General features: G+C 44.3%; 1 protein-coding gene across 1 annotated transcript in view; it reads left to right on the plus strand.

Moving 5' to 3' along the window:
* The window catches only part of PDLIM1 (PDZ and LIM domain 1), a 46,028-nt gene that overhangs the window by 15,563 nt on the left and 8,624 nt on the right, over nt 1-21,841 (plus strand). Inside the window, exons 2-4 of the mRNA XM_060034434.1 lie at nt 571-722; nt 1,803-1,887; nt 5,692-5,891. Coding sequence (XP_059890417.1) covers nt 571-722; nt 1,803-1,887; nt 5,692-5,891 — 437 coding nt within the window. The remainder of the gene's footprint in view (nt 1-570; nt 723-1,802; nt 1,888-5,691; nt 5,892-21,841) is intronic.

The raw sequence follows: 21,841 nt of genomic DNA on the forward strand, positions 1-21,841 counted from the left end.
ATGCAGTATCCCAATATTTTTGTGTGTAAATAGCATATTAATTGTTAAGATTTTTATAGAAATAGGATGTTTCTGTACATAATGTTCTCTAAGTGTGTGTTTTTTTTAAATTGGTGACTTATTTTAGGGAAGCAGCAAGAGACAGTGGGAAGAACATTGGGTCTGCTTTAGGGTTTGAGTCCTGGCTCTGATTACACTATTGATAGTTGGATGACTAGTAATACAGTAATGTTTCCGTTGGGTGATCCCAGGTAAGTCACAGATCTTTCTAAACCTCAGTTTCTTGGTGTCTAAAATGGGGACCAATATAGGGTCGGATACTTGCCTTCCTTTTTCACAAGGTTATTGTAAGGATCCAATGAGATGGTATATAGAAAAGAACTCATTGTAAACCACGATGTATTACATAACTATAAAGGATCATTATTACTGAAACTTGTGATTTTAGCCTTCTTCCCTTCTTAAATGCTTTGATCCACATTAGTGAATACTTAATCCAGTGGTAATTTACTCAGTGGTTTCCTTGGAGACAGATGGTAACTAAGCCAGCTCTCCTCTCCTTTTTTCCAGGTCACTCCCGGAAGCAAGGCTGCTACAGCTAATTTATGTGTTGGAGATGTAATCACAGCCATCGATGGGGAAAATACCAGCAATATGACACACTTGGAAGCTCAGAACAAAATCAAGGGCTGCACAGACAACATGACTCTCACAGTAACCAGGTGAGGCCCGTGGAAACACTCGCTCATTTCTGGTTGCCTGGAAGCTGCTTGTGGACAGGGACTACTTCACCTATTTCAGGATCCCCTACCCACCCAGCTCAGTGCCTTGTATGGTGTAGGCAGGCAGAGGTCTGTGGAACTGAAATTTCAGGTTGCTCATTTTCCTCTCTAATTTTCACAGTGCTCTTCATAGTATGGGCATCTTTCTCTAAGATATTTGCATTTTCATTTGACCTAACACAACTAACCAAAATTTTGAGGTAGCGAAATCAGTATAATGAAAAGAAAACCATCTTGTACACTTCAGAGCCCTACCCTCATGGGAGGTGCACTATTACTATCCCCTCAAAAGCACATTTATCCCTCATTCTTGTCTCCATTTCTATCTCAGTCCACATCTTCTCCTTCAAGACATTCATTCATTACAGATTAATTGATTTTTTTGATCCATTTACCAACACATTGAATAGCTCCATCTTGTATATATCTGGCCTTGTGCTGGGCACTCTGAAAATAAAAAGATAAGTACAAATATTCTTTACCCGTAAGAGTGAAAAAATGCTACACTAATGAAAACTGAGACACGACCTAGAGAGTTGCTGTGTGAATGGTACAAGGAAATCCTTTCCAAGCTCAGAAAAGGAGGCATCACTTTTGTTTGGTCCAGATACACTTCACGAACAAGTTGGTTATCTGGTCTGGATCGGGAACACTGGATGAGATAGAGGAGCTTGTTCCGTCCTGAGCAGAGGTGGGGCGGCATCAGGCATGCCCAGGAGCATGGAGGAGGCCGGTGTGGCTGGGTCAGCGGTACAGAGCGCAGTGGGGGAGGATGAGGCTGGAAGAATGACAGCAGCTTGGGAAATCCCTCAGGGCTGAGCGTACACAGCCATCAGACATGATGTCATGAGGTTGGTGCTTCCGAAAATCACACTGATAGCAAAATGGAGGGGAAGGCGTGGGCAGAATGCTAGTTCAGAGGCTAGCAGTCGGGCAAGAGGGGACACTTTCCCACTCCGTTTTTAGTATATTTTATTTATTTAGCATGCATGAAACAGCAGCTTTGTCAATCTGTTGCAGATCTGAACAGAAAATCTGGTCTCCTCTGGTGACAGAGGAAGGGAAACGTCACCCATACAAGATGAATTTAGCCTCTGAACCCCAAGTAAGTACTTGCCCACCATGGCCCTTGCTGTCAGCACCCAGAGGCCTTTCTGCTTTTGACACCGCTAGGCACACTCCCGTTTTTCCTGCCCTGGAGGCAGGGGATAGGACGCAGGAGGAGGGCCCTCCGCTGACACTGCTGGGACCTGGCTCTTGTTTGGTTCTTCCCGTAAGGGAACTGTGGGAGGAAGGGGCTGGAAAACCCCAGGGCAGTGACGCCAGGGCCTTGGCTGGACACAGCGGGTAGGAAGGGGATACGGGAAGCGTGTGGAAGCTTTCCTGTGCAGAACAGGGTGGCAGAACCATGGCAAAATAGGGGTGCTGACTCAGCTCATTATGGATTGCAGATGCAAGTGAATCATGCCAGGGACAAAAAGAAGGCCTAGAGCCTAGAGGAACTACAAGGAAATTTAGTAGTAAACCCAGACATACCCCGCCCCACCCCGGGTCCCGGGTCCTACTGCCTGGTTTCCAAGAGCCTTAGGATGGGAATCTAGTTTTCTTACAGTGAGATCTTAAAATTACTAAAATAAAGTGGTAGTTCATATTGGAAAATGTGATAGGGAGTCAATGCACAATTTGTTGGCCAAATAGAACTTCCTGGATGGGAGACTGTCCTGAGATCCCATATTTGTACATAATAGATTATAAGCGATTGTATTTCTTCTTTAACTACATCTCCTAACTTATCTACAATGAATGGGTAGTCTTTAGAAACAAGGGGAGAAACGTAGAGAAGAATGTTTAGAACATCTTTGTAAAACTCCTCACTCCTGATATGCTACTTTTTGTTTGTTTGTTTTGTTTTTTTCCTGATGTGCTACTTTTCACAAAGTGTGTCTCTCGGATAAATTAATGAGTTGTTAGTAGGTAAGTCAATAATGGCTTTTGAAACTCCTTTTAGACTGGTTTGTGGTTGTTATACATTTAGCCCCAATTGAAGATTTGAACTTTAATTTTCTTTTTCTAAATTTGGGACACTGTTTCATTTTTATGGTGTATTGAGGTATAATCAAAAGATAACATATAGCTCGTTACCTTTTATACCTAAAACAGAAACTTGTATGAAATTGAACTCACTGGGTACATTAGTGTGGGTAAATTGAGTGGTTGTATGTGAATGGTTATTTTCTCAAATGTCTTCCATTAAACTGTCAGAAATGCAGTCATAGAAAATTTTTCCCATTAATAAAAATAATATTTAGTCCTAAGAGTCACTTTAAGGATCATTTTGCATCTGGCATGTCAAAACTGACATGACCATATTATTCTGTACAGCCCCTCTAAGGAAAGTTCATGAAATGGCATTCAGTCTATAAACTGGCAGTTGTGCAAACTAATTTAAAACATGCCACAGTCAATTCCAATTTCCTAGGGAGTTCTCAGCCACTTCATTAGATTTACTATAAATGTTGTTTTAATGTGTTAAGTCCTTATATGTTTTATAATATGTAAGGAATGATTTTGTTTTAATGTGGTCTATCTAAAATCCTAGTTTCCACTTCAGTAAGGCAATGCTTACATTTTAGTTATACTTTTTATATGTATTATACTTGAATTTTCATCTTAAACATATAATCTGAGTACCTATATTAATCTTTTGAAGGTAGTTTTCTTCAGGTTAAAAAAAAAATCTCCAACACTTTAACATCTAACTTGACTATACATTTCTTTTGATTCCAGTAATTCTTTGTTCATATGAAAAACTTCCCACCTCTCATTTTTCCAAAATCTTCCACTTCCAGTCATTCTAAAACAGAGGAATGAGTAAGAGCAGAGTTCATCTATAACTAAAGGATTTGTTCATTCATGTAAGGCTAGCCCACACCCCAGCTTATCTGAGGTCAGTGTAGTTACACACCTAGTTTATATTTCCTCATTATTGAGTTTCCTTGGAGACATAAATACAAAGCCCAAACAATGACATCATCCCTTCCAAAAGGCAGGCCCTGAATTAACCGCCTGACTTCTGGAAAGACCAGTATTCACATGGGGTTAGAGATACTCCTTTTATATACAAAACAGATACATTCTTAGGAGATTCTCTATAAAGTAAAAAATCAGAATTTCCAACCTGCATTTTCTACTGACTTCCATTCTAACTGAAAATGTGTTTCTATGGAAGGAGAAGGGAATGACACTGTGACTGTCTGCTGTGTGCTGGGCACTGTGCAATGGCTAAGAAAGAAGTATAACTTGCCCAAAGCCGAGCAGGAAGCAACAGGGAAAAAACTGAGCCAAGACAGAAACATGAGGGCTCTTCCCTGGTGCTCAGCATCCTAAGATGCTCCTAAGGAATTGCTGTGGGGAAGGAGAGAGGAGGAAAGAATTGCAGTCCTGGCTGCCGCTGTCCACCTGCCCCACAGAGCTGCAGGGTAGCCACTGACGGGGGCCAGAGTCCCAGGCCACCCTTCGGGAAGTCTGCTGCCATTAATGACCCCTTCTTATTCCTTGGGGTAGCTGTGCCGAGGAACGTACTTAACCATTCTTTGATTACTGCTGAAGTTATTTTCTTAACTAATTATACTTCCCCTCTGGTGAACAAGCTGTGTGTACTGAGCTTTTTTCCAACGTGGATAAAGTCAGCTCAACGTAACGTATACAGTAAAACCGCACTGATTCCGACTTGTTGAAGAGGGAGACTATCTGAATCATCATAAACACATTTTCATGTTGTCTTTTAAGTCAGTACACAGGGAATTAAGCTGGTGGTTTTCATCATCGTTTTCTAAGAAAGTGTAAAAGACTTGAAGGTTTAGTGAAGAAAGAGAGAGAAAAAAAAAAGGAAGGGCAGTCATTCTGGGCCTGGGTGTTAACAAGGAGTACAGGATTCAGGAGGATTTCTGGGAGACCCAGAAAATAGGACGCACATCGAGTTTAGCAGGCTGCACAGAGTACGCTCTCACCTGCGAGCAGAGTTTGAACCAGAACACCCGTGCGGAAAGCATCTTGCTATCTGAGTCATCAGAAAAGCCGTGATCTTTTTCAAAAGGCGAATGTTCGTTTAAAAAGTTTTCGGGGGTGTTCTTAAAGTAGCTGCTAGGTGTGGCAGCCGTAGTGATTATCCACCAAGCCCTGGCAGTCCAGTGTGGAGGTGGAGGCGCTTCCTCACATTACAGAAAGAGGGGAATGAGCACAGGAGGAACTCAAAGTCCTTTCCTGCAGCTCCCCCTGGGCACCGCTCTGTAGCAGGTATCCCCCAGCCTTCCATCTGATCAGCCTTGGCCTTCTCCCACACAAAACACCAGATCAGTCATTCCCCGTTAGCCCCTTCTGCCAGCGCCCTGAGGCTTCTCTGCCTAGTCAGCAGCTGCTTCACTGGTGACACAACCCTCTTATCTTGCTTCTCTAAACCGCTCCTTCCTGGGGAATTCATCTCCACCTTTTATCATCTCCTGCTCCGCACCAAAGTGATGCCAGTTCCTCTCTTCCTGGTACTTAATCCCTCTGGAAATGTGCCCTGAAAAGGGTGTTTCAGCTCTGACTTGGATCCTGACAGCCCAGGGCATCAGGGGGTGTCCTGCCCAGGGGTACCCAGCAGGAGATCAGGCTCTGCTGGGCCTCAGGGAAGAACCAGGAGGCAGAGCTGACGGATGAAACTGCACACGTGCCTGGCTCGTGCAACGTCCTGGGTCTTGCCCCGTGTCAGGTGGGTTTGTCAGAGCCCCTCAGCTAGTTTGGCATTGAGCCAGGGCCATCATAGCTCATTGGAACACCTCTCTCTCCCTGGCACTCAGCCTGTACCGTCCATCAAGGGGTGCATATTGGACACCCCCCTGATTTCTCCTCTGATCTCTGCCCGCAGGAGGTCCTACACATAGGAAGCGCCCACAACCGGAGTGCCATGCCCTTTACCGCCTCACCTGCCTCCAGCCCTGCCCCCAGGGTCATCACAAACCAGTACAACAACCCAGCTGGCCTCTACTCCCCTGAAAACATCTCCAACTTCAACAACGCCTTGGAGTCAAAGACGGCAGCCAGCGGGCAGGAGATGAATGGCAGAGCGTAAGTAGGCCCGTGCAGTCCGCTCTGGGCCAGTCCTGGAAGAGGCTTTTCACGCCAGGACAGGCTCGTGCAGGCAGCGGGGAGAAGGTTCAGCCACTAGCCCTGGGAGAAAAATGCCTACTCTAGCACAGTTCTTTCTGTGTTCATTTTCCTCATCTCTAAAAAGGGGGTAATACCACCTGCCTTGTGGGGCTGTTGTAAAATAAGAAGTAACCTGTAAAATGCCAGTACCGGGTCTGACACACCAACTGAGTATTCACCGAGACCTATGTTATTATCATCCTGGTTTCCGTGGTCATCGTCTTCTTCTAAGTGACCATCTTTCTTCCCTGACAGCTCTGCTGCTTCCCAAGAAACTCTTCAGTTTTTATAGTTTGGGCTTTCTGCTTACGATCACCATTTGGTCTGAGCGAGGGAAGAGCACCTGAATGCAGTTTTCGGTGAAGCAGTGTTTGCCTTTTTCCCTCAAGTGGCCCAGTAGAGATAATAGAAAGAAGTCCATGAGGATATAAATGTGTGTCTGTTAGAACAGGTTCAGATCTGGGGCAGAGGCAGAGGTGGGCTTGCCCAGGGGAGAGGAAGGGTTGCAGGTGGCCATGGTGGAGAGGTCTTAGGAAGCATCTTGCTTAGGGCTGGGGAGGCCTGTCGCCTTTGGCCACAGCTGCCTCTAAGTCTTTATCCAAAGGATCCTCTGCATCTTCCCAGCAGAGGGGGCCCAGAGTCGACTCCCTCCCAAACACTTTGAAGATGAATCCAGAAACACTGGGAATCTCACAGCCCATGGTAGAGAACTGGGTTTGACGACAGAGTAAGAGATGGGATCAGTTGTCTGTGGTGGAAAACGGGAGGGACTAGGGCACGAGTTACCACCTCACATGCCCAAAGGTGGCAGGGAAGATAAGGACTCAAGGACAGAGCTCTGAGTACAGACAAGGGGGAGCAGAGCGACCCGTGGCGGCTGGACAAGTGCATGCCCCATCCAGAGGGGGAACCACTCCTTGGCTCCAGCCAGACACCACATGCAGGCCTGGGATTCCCATTTCTGATGATTCATTTCATCAAACCAGAAGGCAGAGAGCTTTTCATCTGAAATCCCCTGATTTTTAGATGTTGCTGACAGTCAGACTTGTTGGAATATACCATGTGCTCCAAACTTGTCTGATCTCGGAGGGTCTTTTCCGCTTGGAACCCTCAGTTCTTTTTTTTTTTTAATTGCAGTGTAGTTGATTTACAATCTTCTGTTAGTTTCAGGTATTTATATGTATAAAGTGATTCGGTTTTTTATATGTATATATATATTTTTTTCAGATGCTTTTCCATTATAGGTTATTACGAGATACTGAAGATAGCTCCCTGTGCTGTACAGTAAATCTTTGTTGTTTATTTATTTTATATATGGTGGTGTGTATCTGTTCTGTACTCTTAATTTATCCCTCCCCCCTTCCCCTTTTGTAGCCATAAATTTGTTTTCTATATCTATGACTTTGTTTTGTAAATAGATTCATTTGTATTATTTTTCAGATCCCACATGTGATATCATATAATATGTCTGACTTACTTCACTTAGTATGATATCTAGGTCCATCCATGTTGCTGCAAATGGCACTATTTCATTCTTTTTTATGGTTAAGTAATATTCAGGGGGCTGTGTGCGTGCGTGCGTGCATGTGTGTGTGTATCACATCTTCTTAAACCAAACGTCTGTTGATGGGCACTTGGGTTGTTTCCATGTCTTGGCTATTGTAAATAGTGCTGCAGTGAACACTGGGGTACATGTATCTTTTCAAATTAGAGTTTTCATCTTTTCTAGATATATGCCCAGGAGTGGGATTGCTGGACCATATGGTAGCTCTATTTTTAGTTTTTTAAGGAACCTCCACTGTTCTCCATAGTGGCTACACTAATTTACATTCCCACCAACAGTGTAGGAGGGTTCTCTTCACACCCTCTGCAGCATTTGTTCTTTGTAGACTTTTTTTTTTACTTTACTTATTTTTGGCTGCATTGGGTCTGTTTGTTGTTGGGTCTTCGTTGCTGCATGCGGGCTTTCTCTAGTTGCGGCGAGTGGGGTCTACTCTTCGTTGCGGTGCACGGGCTTCTCATTGTGGTGGCTTCTCTTGTTGCAGAGCTCGGGCCCTAGAGCACAGGCTTCAGTAGTTGTGGCGCATGGGCTTAGTTGCTCTGTGGCATGTGGGATCTTCCTGGACCAGGGCTTGAACCCGTGTCCCCTGCATTGGCACCAGGGAAGTCCCTCTTTGTAGACTTTGATGATGGCCATTCTGCCTGGTGTGAGGTGATGCTTCATTGTAGTTTTGATTTGCACTTCTCTAATTAACGATGTTAAACATCCATTCATGTGCCTGTTGGCCATATGTATGTTGTCTTTGGAGAAATGTCTATTTAGGTCTTCTGCCCATTTTTTTTTTTTAAGGTACACTTTATTTTTTATTATTATTTTTAAAGTAGTTATGTATTCAGTATTTTTATTTTTATTTATTTATTTTTATTTATTTATTTTTGACTGTGCTGGGTCCTCGTTTCTGCGCGAGGGCCCTCTCTAGTTGCGGCAAGTGGGGGCCACTCTTTTTTTTTTTTTTTGTGGTACGCGGGCCTCTCACTGTTGTGGCTTCTCCCGCTGCAGAGCACAGGCTCCAGACGCGCGGGCCCAGCAGCCATGGTTCACGGGCCCAGCCGCTCCGCGGCATGTGGGATCTTCCCGGACCTGGGCACGAACCCGTGTCCCCTGCATCGGCAGGCGGACTCTCAACCACTGCGCCAACAGGGAAGCCCTTCTGCCCATTTTTTGAGCTGTTTGCATATTTTGGGAAGTAACCCCTTGTCAGTCGTATTGCTTGCAAATACGTTCTCCCAGTCTGTAGGTTTATCTTTTTGTTTCATTTAGGGTTGGAATCCTCAGTTCTTGTACTAGCTCTGAAGCCAATTTTGCTGTTCAATTTCTTCTCAATTCACCTTTAACAAGACTCTGCCCAGCTGTTAGGGTGATTAAACGGCAAACCCACTGCTGCAGATGTAGGTTAGGACAGGTTAAGGCACAAGAGGTTCCAAACTACTTAAATGTTTGGAAAGAGCTATTGTGGGGAGCCCCTTGATCTCTCGAGAGCCCCTTGATCATACTGTGCATACAGTCCTTCTCTCCGAAAAAGAGAGGCAGGTGTTTTGGGCACCTGCCGCACGCAGGTCCCTGTGCCCAGCACTGAGAGGGCCTTGCAATTTCCTTTTAAGCTTCGCAGGGCCCAGCAGGGGAGACTTTCTGCCGTGTGACTTTGGCTTTACAAGATGTTAAAGGTCACCAGCATTTATTGTAGTAACCAATAGTAGTAGTAAAGGGGCTACTAATGCTTCTTCGTCCTTCAATTCTGAGTCCTGCCAGGCCCTACTGGCTTGAGATGATGAGGATGCCCTTCACGGTGACTGTGGGGGCCTATGGGGTACCTAAGAGTGCCATGCTGGGCCCCCCTAAGCTTTCCACGGACATACTCCGAAGGGAAGCTTTCTCCCAAGCAGCTCAGTGGGGAGTTGAGTGGTGGAAACACCGAGAGCCGTGATCCCCATTCTTTGCTGCTTTTGTGCTGGGGGAGGCTGAGAACGTGACCCTCTTTTACTGTCCCAGAGTGGAATGTTCCATGATCTGGATTTAATAACCCAGGAAATGACACATCCTTAATTGAAAGGCTGCTATGCATTGGCAGAAATATGTGCCAGGGAGGTATTTTTAGTATGGCCTTGGCCGTTATTCTTTAATTAATGTCTTCTTTCTTCTCTCCTGCTCCCCGCCTGTTCCCTCCCTCCAGTCTGAAACAATTCAATCTCTACTGTCTGGACCCTGCGAGCCTTTCCTGCAGCCCCTCTCCCCTCCTGTGGCAGACTTTCTTGGCTACAGCAGCCTCTGAGTCTTTATCACAAGTCTCCGTCCAGATTTTCTCAGCAGAGGGGTCCCAGCTCCTGGTCTATCCCAAACTCTCTGAGGATGAATCCAGCAACAGTGGGAATACCGGCAACCCCTGGCGGAGGAAATGCCCTGTGCGTGGGTCTCTGCTTACTGGTCTGTTCCTAGAGAGGCCACTTGTACATATCAGTGAAGGAAGATTCTCGTGCAAACCCAGCAGCTACCAGGTCATGTTGCCGCTCTGTCAGCAGAAGTCACAAGCGCTCACCCGCCACTGTTTAGTCTGTGAAATTCGCTGAGGTTACAGAATTGGCTCACTTCATACTTTGCATCTGAGGTCATCACGGATACCCTGGGGCGCACTCTCAGCTTCTTTGTCGCATGCCCTTCAAAGCAGCCTGGTGTGTGTGTGGCCGTCTGTCTTGTAGGATTTCCCAGGGCCCCATCCCCGTCAGACAGGAACACAGACAGCGTTGCCACTGCCAAATTCAACGGGGAAGACAGGCAAGGAGGTGCCTGCCATCTGCCTCCTGTTCTCCCAGCACACACGGTTGAGTGGGAGGGCCTCTGGGTCAGTTCAGCTTAACAGTCGTTTACCGAGTGCCTACCGTGTACCAAGTGGGTGGAGGAAATGTGTCTCTGATCAGCAGAAAGCTTTCACCTGCCCTCTGACCCCCTTCCACTGAGTTTAGGGGCTCTGGTCATTTTCTGGTGATTTGGGGCCTGGATTTCATTATATATGTGATACTGCTTGATACTTTCTTAAAGGTGCAGCCTTCATAGATAGAGGGGCCTGAGCCTGAATTCCAGCTCTGCCTCATGCTAGCTGTGGGACCTTGGGCAAACCACGTAACTTCTGAAACTCAGTCTCTTCATCTATAACGCAGATAATACGAACTACCTCACCACCAGGTTATTGAGAAATTTCAATGCGATGTGCAAAAACTATCATCCAGCCTGGGGCCTGGCCTCTGGTGGTGCTCGGTAAATGCTACTTGTTACTGATTTCAGCACGCGTAAGGAGCTCCATACCCATCACTTCTCAGTACTTGGGGCTCCAGAGGGCGGAAGCACGTAGACAAACGTCATGGAGAAGATTTTGCTGTAACTTAGGGCAAGTTTCTTTCTTTCCCAGCACTGTAGCTTAAGTTCAGCCAACCAGTACAATTGATTACCTTCCTGATGGAGTGGTATTCATGGAATAAGCAGCTGGGCTCCCGTAGCCACCACAATAGTCCCAAGATACTAGCTGTTCCAATTTGTGCTCTCAGGGGATCCCCCCATAAACTCATGAGGCAGATTTCTAAGCAGGTACAGTGGAAATAAAGGGAAGCATTCATTGTTCTTTGTTCAGCTGATACCAGAGGGATTATATTAGCCCTGACGCACTGGAGCTTGGTCAGAAGAAAACCTCCATCATGAAGGTGGCTGCTTGCCCCTCTAACTAAACTTGCCCACAGCCCACAGAGAACTGGCCTGGGGGTCTGGATGTTCCTCCCTCTTCTCCTGGTGCCCAGAATTACTCCTCTGGTTTCTTATTAGATCCAACATCTAGGCCTTTGAAGATTAAAACTTAGGGAACACTCTGACCAGGCTCCCCTTCCAAAAATGATTACATAGGGTTTCTCAGGATTGCATATTTGGTGAACACTGGGGTAATGAGGTTGGGGCAGCTCAGACATGAACAGTTTTTCCGAGTCAGCCTACATCCTTTCTCCCCACCTACATAAAAATCACATACTAAAATCTCTTCTACATCATTTCCAGTTAGTGTCTAGCCTCCATCATTTGGAGAAAATTTGTCTTAAACTTAACTAAACTTTGTAGATTCGTATTGCCCTTATAGGGAACAAAACAGAGAAATCCCCTATAACGTTCACCCAGTTTCCATCAATGGTAACATCCTGAAAACCATAAGCATGAAATCAAAACTAGAATATTGCCATTTATATGGCCAAGATACAGAACATTTCTATCACCATAGAAATTCCTCAGGTTTCCCTTTTATAGTCACATCCACTTCCCTCCCACCCCTGCACCCCACTTTACCCCTGGCAACCCACTGCTCTCCATTTCTGCTCTCCATTTCTGCAATTTATGGAGCTGCTCTCCATTTCTGCAATTTTATTATTTCAAGAATGTTATTAATGGAATCACACAGTATGTAACTTTCGGAGATTGACTGTTTTTACTCAGAATCATTCACTGGAGAGCTATCTGATTTTAGTTAGGTTGTTTTAGGTACCAGTAGTTCCTTTTTTTCTGTTCTAAAGATATATATTTTTTAATTGTGGTAAAAAAACACATAGCTTAAAATATACCATCTTAACCATTTTTCAGTATAAAGTGCAGTAGTGGTAACTACATACATATTCTTGTACAGCAGATCTCTAGAAATTTTTTGTCTTGGAAAACAGAAACTCTCCACCCATTGAACTACTCCACTTTCCCTCCTCCCTCCAGCCCTTGGCAATCACCATTCTATTTTCTGCTTCTAAGAGTGACTACTTTAGACACCTCATATAAGTGGAATCATGCAGTATTTGTCTTTCTGTCACTGTCTTCTTTCACTTAGCATAATGTCCTCAAGGTTCTGGGACAGCATTATTTTTTAAAGGCTGAATAATATCCATTATCTGAATATACTACATTTTCTTTATCCATTTATCTGTCAGTGGACATTTAGGTTACTTCCACCTCTCAGCTATTTATTGTAAACAATGCTGCAGTGAACATGAGTATGCAAATATTTCTGAGAGCCTGATTTTTATTCTTTTGGATATATACCCAGAGGTGGGATTGCTGGATCATACAGTAGTTCTATTTTTAATTTTTTGAGTGATCTCCATAGTGTTTTCCATAGTGCTGTACCATTTTACATTCCCACCAACAGTGCACAGGGTTTCAGTTTTTCCATCCTCATCAACACTTGTTATTTTCTGGTTTTTTGTTTTGGTTTGGTTTTTGGTAGCATCTATCCTAATGGGTGTAAGGTGATATGTCTCATGGCTTTGATTTGTGTTTCCCTGATGAATAGTGATGTTGACCATCTTTTCACATGGTTGTTGGCCATTGTGTATCTTTTTGGAGAAACGTCAGTTCAAGTCCTTTGCCCATTTAAAAAACCTGGTTATTTGGGGGGTTTGTGTTGTGGAGTTGTAGGAATTCTTTATATATTCTGGACGTTAACTTCTTAACAGATACATGGTTTGCAAGTATTTTCTCCCATTCTGTAGATTGCCTTTTCACTGTTGATTGTTTCCTTTGTTATGTAGAAGCTTTTTAGTTTAATGTAGTCCCACTTGATTTTGATCCCTGTGCTTTTGCTGTCATATTCAAGAAATCATTGCCAAGACTAATGCCATGAAGCTTTTTTCCCTGTTTTTTTCTAGGAGTTTTATGGTCTCAGGTCTTACAATAAGTCTTCAATTCATTTTTAGTTGATTTTTGTATATGGTGAGATAAAGGTCCAATTTCATTCTTTTGTACACAGATACCCAGCTTTCTCAATACCACTTAATGAAGAGAATATCCTTTCTCCATTGTGTATCCTTAGGACCCTCATCAAAGATCATTTGACCTTATATGCCAGGGTTTATTTCTGGGCTGCATATTCTGTTCCTTCAGTCTATATGTCTGTATTTATGCAAGTGCCATACTGTTTTGGTTACTGTAGTTTTGCAGTATGGTCTCCTCTCCATCCCACCCCCCCACACCTGTTTGTTTGTTTTGGCCCTGCCATGCCACCTGTGGGATCTTACTTCCCTGACCAGGGATCAAACCCATGCCCCCTGCATTGGAAGTGTGGAATCTTAACCACTGGACTGCCAGGAAAGTCCCCTCCACTATGTTTTGACGTCAGGAAGTGTGATACCTCTGGTCTTGTTTTTCTTCTTTAATATTTCTTTGGCTATTTGGGGTTCTTTGAGATACCATATGAATATTAGGATTTTTTTTTTCTGTTTCTGCAAAAAATGCTCTTGGGATTTTGATAGGGATTGCATTGAATCTGTACATCACTTTGAGTAGTATTCACATTTTTAGCAATATTAATTCTTCTAATCCATGAAAATGGATATATCTCCATTTATTTTTGTCTTCTTCAACTTTTTTTTATTATGTTTCATAGTTTTCAGAACAAGTCTTTTGCCTCCTTGGCTAAGTTTATTCCCAAGTATTGTATTCTTTTGTTGCTATTTTAAATAGGATTGTTTTCTTAATTTTCCTTTTGGATCATTCTTTGTTAGTATATAGAAACACAATTGATTTTTGTGTATCGATTTTGTGTCCTGCAACTTCGCTGAATTCCTTTATTAGTTTTAACAATTCTTTTTTTTTTGGCCACACCCTGTGGCATGTGGGATCTTAGTTCCTTGACCAGGGATCAAACCTGTGCCCCTGCAGTGGAAGCGTGGTGTCCTAACCACTGGACCACCAGGGAAGTCCTAGTTTTAACAATTCTTTTCATGTATGGAAGCTTTAGGGTTTTCCACATATAAGATCATGTCATCTGTGAACAAAGATAATTTTACTTCTTGCTTTCCAATTTGGATGACTTTTATTTCCTTTTCTTGCCTAGTTGCTCTGGTCAGGACTTCTAGTACTATGTTGAATGGAAGTGGTGAGAGTGGTCATCCTTGTCTGGTTCCTGATCTTAGAGTAAAAACTTACTTTTTCAATATTATGATGTTAGATGTAAGCTTGTCATACATGGCCTTTATTATGTTGAAGTAATTTTCTTCTATTCCTAGTTTCTTTAGTGTTTTTATCATGAAAGTATATTGAATTTTGTCAAATGCTTTTTCTGCATCAATTGAAATGATGATGTGGTTTTTGTCTTCTAATCTGCATTCTGTTAATATAGTGTATTAATTACATTGACTGATTTTTATATGTTGAGCTATCTTTGCATTTCAGAAGCAAATCCCACTTACTCATAGTGTATGATCATTTTAACGTGCTGTTGAATTCAGTTTGCTGAGGATTTTTGCATCAATATTCATCAGGGATATTGGTCTGTAGTTTTCTTTTCCTGTAGTATCTTTGTCTGGTTCTGCTATCAGGGTATTGCTGGCCTCACAGAATGAATTTGTAAGTGTTCCCTCCTCTTCGGTTATTTTGGGAAGACTTTGAGAAGGATTGGTGTTAATTTTTCTTTGAATAGTTGGTAGAATTCTCCAGTGAAGCCATCTGGTCCTGGGCTTTTTAGTTGTTTTATATATATATATATATATATATATATATATATATATATATATATATATATATATATTTAAAGACCTTTTATGACTTATTTTTTAAAAAATGTATTTAACTTATTTTTGGCTGCGTTGGGTCTTCGTTGCTGTGTGCGGGCTTTCTCTAGTTGTGGTGAGCGGGGGATACTCTTCGTTTCGGTGCATGGGCTTCTCATTGTGGTGGCTTCTCTTGTTGCAGAGCATGGGCGTGGGCTTTAGAGCGCAGGCTCAGTAGTTGTGGCACACGGGCTTAGCTGCTCCGCAGCATGCAGGATCTTCCTGGACCAGGGCTCAAACCCGTGTCCCCTGCATTGGCAGGCGGATTCTTAACCACTGCGCCACCAGGGAAGCCCTATTGGGAGATTTTTGATTACTGATTCAATCATGTTATTTATTATAGGTCTGTTCACATATTTTTTTTCTTTCATGATTCAGTCTTGGTAGGAATTTATCTATTTCTTCTAGGCTATCCAGTTTGTTGGTATATAATTGTTCATAATAGTCTTTTATGATCTTTTTTATTTCTGTCACAGGCATGGTAGTGTCTCCTCTTTCATTTCTGATTTTTTGTTATTTCAGTCTTCTCTCCTTTTTTTTCCTTAGTCTAGCTAAGGGTTTGTCAATTTTGTTGATCTTTTCAAAAAACCAGACTCTTAATTTTGTTCCAGTTTTCCTCTTTTCTATTTTATGTCTGCTGTAGTCCTTATTATTTCCTTCCTTCTACTAACGTTATTTATTTATTTAAATTTATTTTATTTTATTATTTGGCTGCATTGGGTCTTCATTGCTGTGCGCGGGCTTTTCTCTAGTTGTGGCAAGTGGGGCTACTCTTTGTTGTAGTGCACGGGCTTCTCATTGCGGTGACTTCTCTTGTTGTGGAGCACGGGCTCCAGGTGCACGGGCCTCAGTAGTTGTGGCACGCGGGCTCAGCAGTTGTGGCTTGTGGGCTCTAGAGCGCAGGCTCAGTAGTTGTGGCACATGGACTTAGTTGCTCCATAGCATGTGGGATCTTCCCGGAGCAGGGCTAGAACCCGTGTCCCCTGCATTGGCAGGCAGATTCTTAACCACTGTGCCACCAGGGAAGTCCCCTTCTGCTAATTTTAGTTCTTCTTTTTCTTGTTCCTTGAGGTGTAAAGTTTGCTTGAGATCTTTCTTCTTTTTAAATTAGGCATTACTGCTACTATAATGTTTTCTCAGCCTTTGCTATGTCCTGTAAGTTTTGATATATTCTTTTTTCATTTTCATTTGTCTCAAAGTATTTTCTAATTTCCTGTTCATGAGTGGGTTGTTTAATTTCTGCATGTTTGTGAACTTTCCAGTTTTCCTTTTGCTGTTGATTTCTAGTTTCATTCCATTGTGGTCAGAAAAGATACCTGGTGATTTCAGTCTTCTTAAATTTGTGAAGACTTTTTTGTGGCCTAACCTGTGATCTATCTTGGAGAATGCTCTGTGTGCACCTGAGAAGAACGTATATTCTGCTGTTGTTGGGTATAGTGTTCTGTATGTGTTAGGTACAGCTGGTCTATAGTGTGGTTCAGGTCCTCAGTTTGCTTATAAATCTTCTGTCTGGTTGTTCTATCCTCTTTTGTTCCTTTTTATTCCATGGTATGGATATACCACAGTCTGTTTAACCATTCACCCATTGAAGGACATCTGGGTTGTGTCTGATTTGGGGCTACTATGGATAAAGTGGCTGTAAAGATTTGTGAACATGTTTTTGTGTAACCATAAATTTTCATCTCTGGGACAAATGACCAGGAGTACAATTGCTGGGTCATAAGGTAGTTACATGTTTAATTTTACAGAAACTACCAAACAGTTTTGCAGGATATCTGTACCATTTTACATTCCTACTTACAATGTTTGATCTAGTTTCTCCGTATCCTCTCCAGCATTTGGTGTTGCCACTCTTTTTTATTCTAGCCATTCTCATAGGTGTGTAGTAATGTATCACTGTGGTTTTAATTTGCACTTGCCTTGTGGGTAATGATGTTGAACATCTTTTCATGAGCTCATTTGCCATCAACATATCCTCTAGTCCTTTTCTGGATATCTGGGCTCAGATCACCTCCTGCCTCTCAGCCTTGGCTGTTTTTTCAGACGCCTCCACCCTCTAGGGAAGAGGGATAGTGTACCCAGTGGAGCCAAAGAACAAATATCAAATGGTGGTGCAATTTATCAATACAGAAGGAAAGGTTTGTATGTAGAGAAGTTCTAATTTGTGAGAAATAAAGCCACATGCTCTCCAGTCCACCAGGCTGTCTCCCAGGTTCAAGAATGCAGGCGATGGCTACAAACAGTTTTCTCAGCAAATCTAACCACTTTATCTTTAGGGGTAAAGACAATTTTACAAGTGCAAATGAATTATTCCAGTTATGTTTACTCACTCATTTTGCATCCACTCATTGTATAACTAGCTCACATGTCATTTTAAAAAGAAAACTGAGGGACTTCCCTGTCAGTCCAGTGGTTAGGACTCAGCACTTTCACTGCCGTGGGCCCAGGTTCAATCCCTGGTAGGGGAACTAAGATCCCGCAAGCCACGCAGTATGGCCAAAATTAAAAATAAAATTAAATTTAAAAAAAAAGAAAGAAAACTGAGGTATAGGTTTTCCCTGGGTAATTCTCCCCAAGTTACTTCTTCCTCTCCTCTCTTTTTCTTTTTCCTGTCAGCCTCCTGGGGCACTTGAAGTACTCAGGTTCCCAGCTGGAAGCAGGGTCAGTAACAGCAATGAAGCTCACAGAATGAACATGCTCTGCTGCTCTCAGGGAAGGTCAAAATTTAAGTAGAAGAGACTTATCAGCTGGTCACTTGCAACAGGCTGCAGTGGGGGGAAGGGAAGCCACCACCCCTGTATGTCCACAGCTGCCGGTCCCTGCTCTTGTCTCTCTCCAGCCCACCCTCAGGGGACTGTGGGAGCCTCCCATCCCCAGGTCAGGTGATGGGCCACCATGAGGAGTGGTTTCAACCAAGGCGGAGATAGAAGTCCAGTCTCCCCACTCTACTGTGTTGACACTGGAGTTACTGGAGGCTGCTCATTATTGCTGGAGTGGGAGCTCTGGCTACCCACATGGCCTCCACAGACTCACTGCAGCTGAGTGGTGGCCTTGTCACTGCTGGGTGGGGGTGACATACGGGCTCCCTACTGGAGCCTGGAGTGTATGACCACTGTCATTCCTTGGGTCCCAAGGTCTCTGGCTGGTCTGCCTTCTTCTGTCCCCCTTTCAGTCTTTTTTTTTTAATATAAATTTTATTTATTTATTTATTTATGGCTGCATTGGGCCTTTCGTTGCTGCGCATGGGCTTTCTCTAGTTGCGGCAAACAGGGGCCACTCTTCATTGTGGTGCATGGGCTTCTCATTGTGGTGGCTTCTCGTTGCGGAGCACAGGCTCTACGTGCATGGGCTTCAGTAGTTGTGGCACGTGGGCTCAGTAGTTGTGGCTCGCGGGCTCTAGAGCGGAGGCTCAGTAGTTGTGGCGCACAGGCTTAAGTTGCTCCATGGCATGTGGGATCTTCCCGGACCAGGGCTCGAACCCGTGTCCCCTGCATTGGCAGGCGGATTCTTAACCACTGCTCCACCAGTGAAGTCCCCCGAGTCTTCTTGTGTTCATCTTATATAGAATGTCCAGGGTTTTTAGTTGTACTTAGTGGGAGGAATAGGGAAACTTATGTCTACTCCATCTTCCCAGATGGCAAAACGATTTTTATGAAGAGAATGTCTTCTCCTGTCTGGATGCATCTTATAATTCAAATAATCCCTCTTTGCGTCCCAAACTTTGTCACACACACAGGCAGTTTTAGTGCAGAACCAAAGCTGACTTAGTATGTGAGAAAATGACGCCATTAAGGTTTTATCAGCAGTGGGAATTGTTTTCTTATGGCTTCCTTGTTTTAGCTGAGATTTATATACAGATTATTAAGTTGCTTCCATGGGTGATGGCTCAAGTTTAAAAAGAAAAAAATTAAAGAGTCTCTTATGTCCCCACTCTGTTCACTTCACCGTTTTGATGGAGTAGATGCTCATCCCAGGGTTGCTGTTCCAAAACCATGGGTGTGCTTTTCCTCTGTTCTCCTCGACCTTCTTACCTTCACCCCAGCTGCTCTTTTGCCTGGAACAGGCCTTTGTGTCACATAAGGTCTGCAGGCTCAGCTTCTGAAATCCTCTTCTTGCAAACGAGCTCAAGCGGAGTTTTCTTCTCACGTTCTAAAGACCACCAGCCTTAAACACCCAGCTACGTCAGTCACCTCGTCAGGCAGAGCGCCACCTGGCTGTGAGATCCCTGGGGAGACAGGCCCTGTGGTCAGGGCCTAAAAGACTGAAAGAAAACATTTAGGGAACTGGTGTACATTCAGCACCAAGTCTGACTCAGGGAGAAACAAGAAGCAGGAAACATGAAGAGTGTAATGGATAGTTGCTCCAAAGGAGTTGAATTTGATTAAAATCTTGTATTTTGTTATTAAAATTGTAAAGACTGGGTTTAGAAGGCTGTGCTTACTCTTAGTGACCCACTCTCAGAAGTTTTTCTCCTGGTGACTCAGTCATGTAGCTCATTTTTTGAGAGCTTATCACTATAGAATTCTTCCTTTCAATGCTGTTACTATATATAAAAAGTGAGAATGCTTTTTTTGGGGGCTCCATTTCTCATGCATGTTTTTGTCCTAGAATTTTTTTTTTAATATATTGTGATGTCATTTGTCTATATCTGATAGTCTAACATCTAAGACTTGGGTCTTAGGATATTATCTTTGAATTAAGCAGATCAATGCTTCCAGTAAGGCGATGGGTATTGAAAGTGCTTTATAAATTGTCAAGTGGTAGAAAGATATTATCATTATTTGAGAATAAATAGTAAGCTGTTTTCTTTTCATTAATCATGGAAATACTTTCCAAGACCATTTGCTGGAAGAATACGTGATGACCTTGTAGTTTGGCTTCTGTCATTTTTAGCAGTCCCTTGGTGGCTTCCAGACATAACAACATACACCAAAGAAGGGGAAAAATTCTCCCCAAGAACATTCCACGGTCTGATCTTGATTTTAAAATAGTTCTAAGTGTAATAGAAAAAAATATTTGTCAAAATAACACAATACATTTATTATAGGGCAAGCTCAGAACTCAAGACTCAAAGAAAGAGTCCAGCATGTATCTCAGACAATAGGGCTAAAAAGGTGGGCCACAGGAAGACTGTGGCCCCTGGTTACAACCGCTCCTCAGGGTGGCCCATCACCTGCCTGGGGGACGGAGGGAAAGAGACACGGACAGAGACCAGCAGCTGTGGACGGGCAGGGGTGGTGGCTTCCCTCCCCCGCCGCCCCACCGTGGCCTGCACAAGTGACCAGCTGATGAGTCTCTCTACTTGCATTTTGACCTTCCCTGAGAGCAGCAGAACAGATGTCACTCTTTGAGGGTTTTGTCCTCTATTGTGAGAACCTGGTTGTAGTCAAAGGGAAAACCTAGAGCTTCACTGATGCGAGTGACCCTGCTTCCAGCCAGGGCCTTGAGTCACATTTAAAATGGAATGTTAACTGATTATGCAATGGGTGGGTGATAAACTGCACCACCATCTGGTATTTCCTCTCTGGCTCTACTGGGCGCACTGCCCTTCTTCCCTAGCGGGTGGAGGCTTCTGAAAAAGCAGCTGAGGCTGAGACGCAGGAGGTGACCTGGGCCCAGGAGGCTGGACTGCCCATGTCCCTGGCACAGCCCTGGGGGATTCCCTGCAACCCCACAGGAGCAGGGAGAGGGTGCAGTGAGGAGGAGAAAGGCACTTAACCCACTTCTCTAACACCTACCATGCTCCAGCCCCGTGCCAGGCACTGATACAAGGCAGGAACACAGTGGTGAACAAGGCAGGCCATGGCCCTGCCCTCGTGGGGCTTACTTTCCAGGGGAAGACAGACCATAAAGAAACAAGTATAACTGACGGTGAGTGAGAAACAACATGGAGAAAGAGGCAGCAGAGCAAGGGGAGGAGTGACAGGGATGGAGTGGACTGTTTTAAGCTGAGGGTCGGGGACCCTCTCTGAGGAGGGACATCTGAGCAGAGACCTGAGTGAAGTGTGGGAGCCACGGGGCTCTCTGTGGAGGGAGCGTTCCAGGCAGAGGGAGCAGGATGTGCAAAGGCCCTGAGGCTGGTGTGTCCTAGAAACCCCATGAAGGCTGGTCTCACTGGAGCGAGCAAGGGGTGCCAGGCGATGTGTTTGGAGAGGGGAGCAGAGCCACATCTTGCAGGGCCTTTCTACTTTTTGTAATGAATATTCACTCCAAAGGAGATGAATTTGGTTAAGCTTGTGTCTTGTTACTAATACTGTGAATATTTGGTTCTGAGTCAGATGGGAACACTTGCAGCCACATCCCCACACAGTCTGATTCTTGTGTTTCAAATACCACCCTGGCCTCTGGTCAGAAAAGTAAGGCGGTCCTGGGGGCTGAGAGTGGCGGCAGAGGAACAGGTTGCAAAGCTGGTCAGCCGTGCTGTTAACAGATGGCGTGGCTGGGACAGGGGAGGAGGGGGTGGTGCAAAGGGGTGGGACTCAGGACAGACTTCACAGGTAAAGCTGACTGGAGTTTACCTCCTTTCACTCTCCTCGTTCCCCGAAACCAGGCAGCAGAGGTGTCTCCCCTGGAAAATGGGCCCTGGGGGAAAGAGGCCGCCAGCTCTACCCGTCTCACCCTGTCATGGGGAGCCCAGAAGGACAGGGGGAGGCGTGGGCGGCAAGGCCTGGCTTGCCCCGTCCCTGGGCCCGAGCTGAGGCCTCTGCCCCTCGCTCAGCGGAACAGCACGTCACTGTTTACAAAGTACT

Source organism: Delphinus delphis, chromosome 16 (assembly GCF_949987515.2).
Source record: "Delphinus delphis chromosome 16, mDelDel1.2, whole genome shotgun sequence".
NCBI lineage: Eukaryota > Metazoa > Chordata > Mammalia > Artiodactyla > Delphinidae > Delphinus > Delphinus delphis.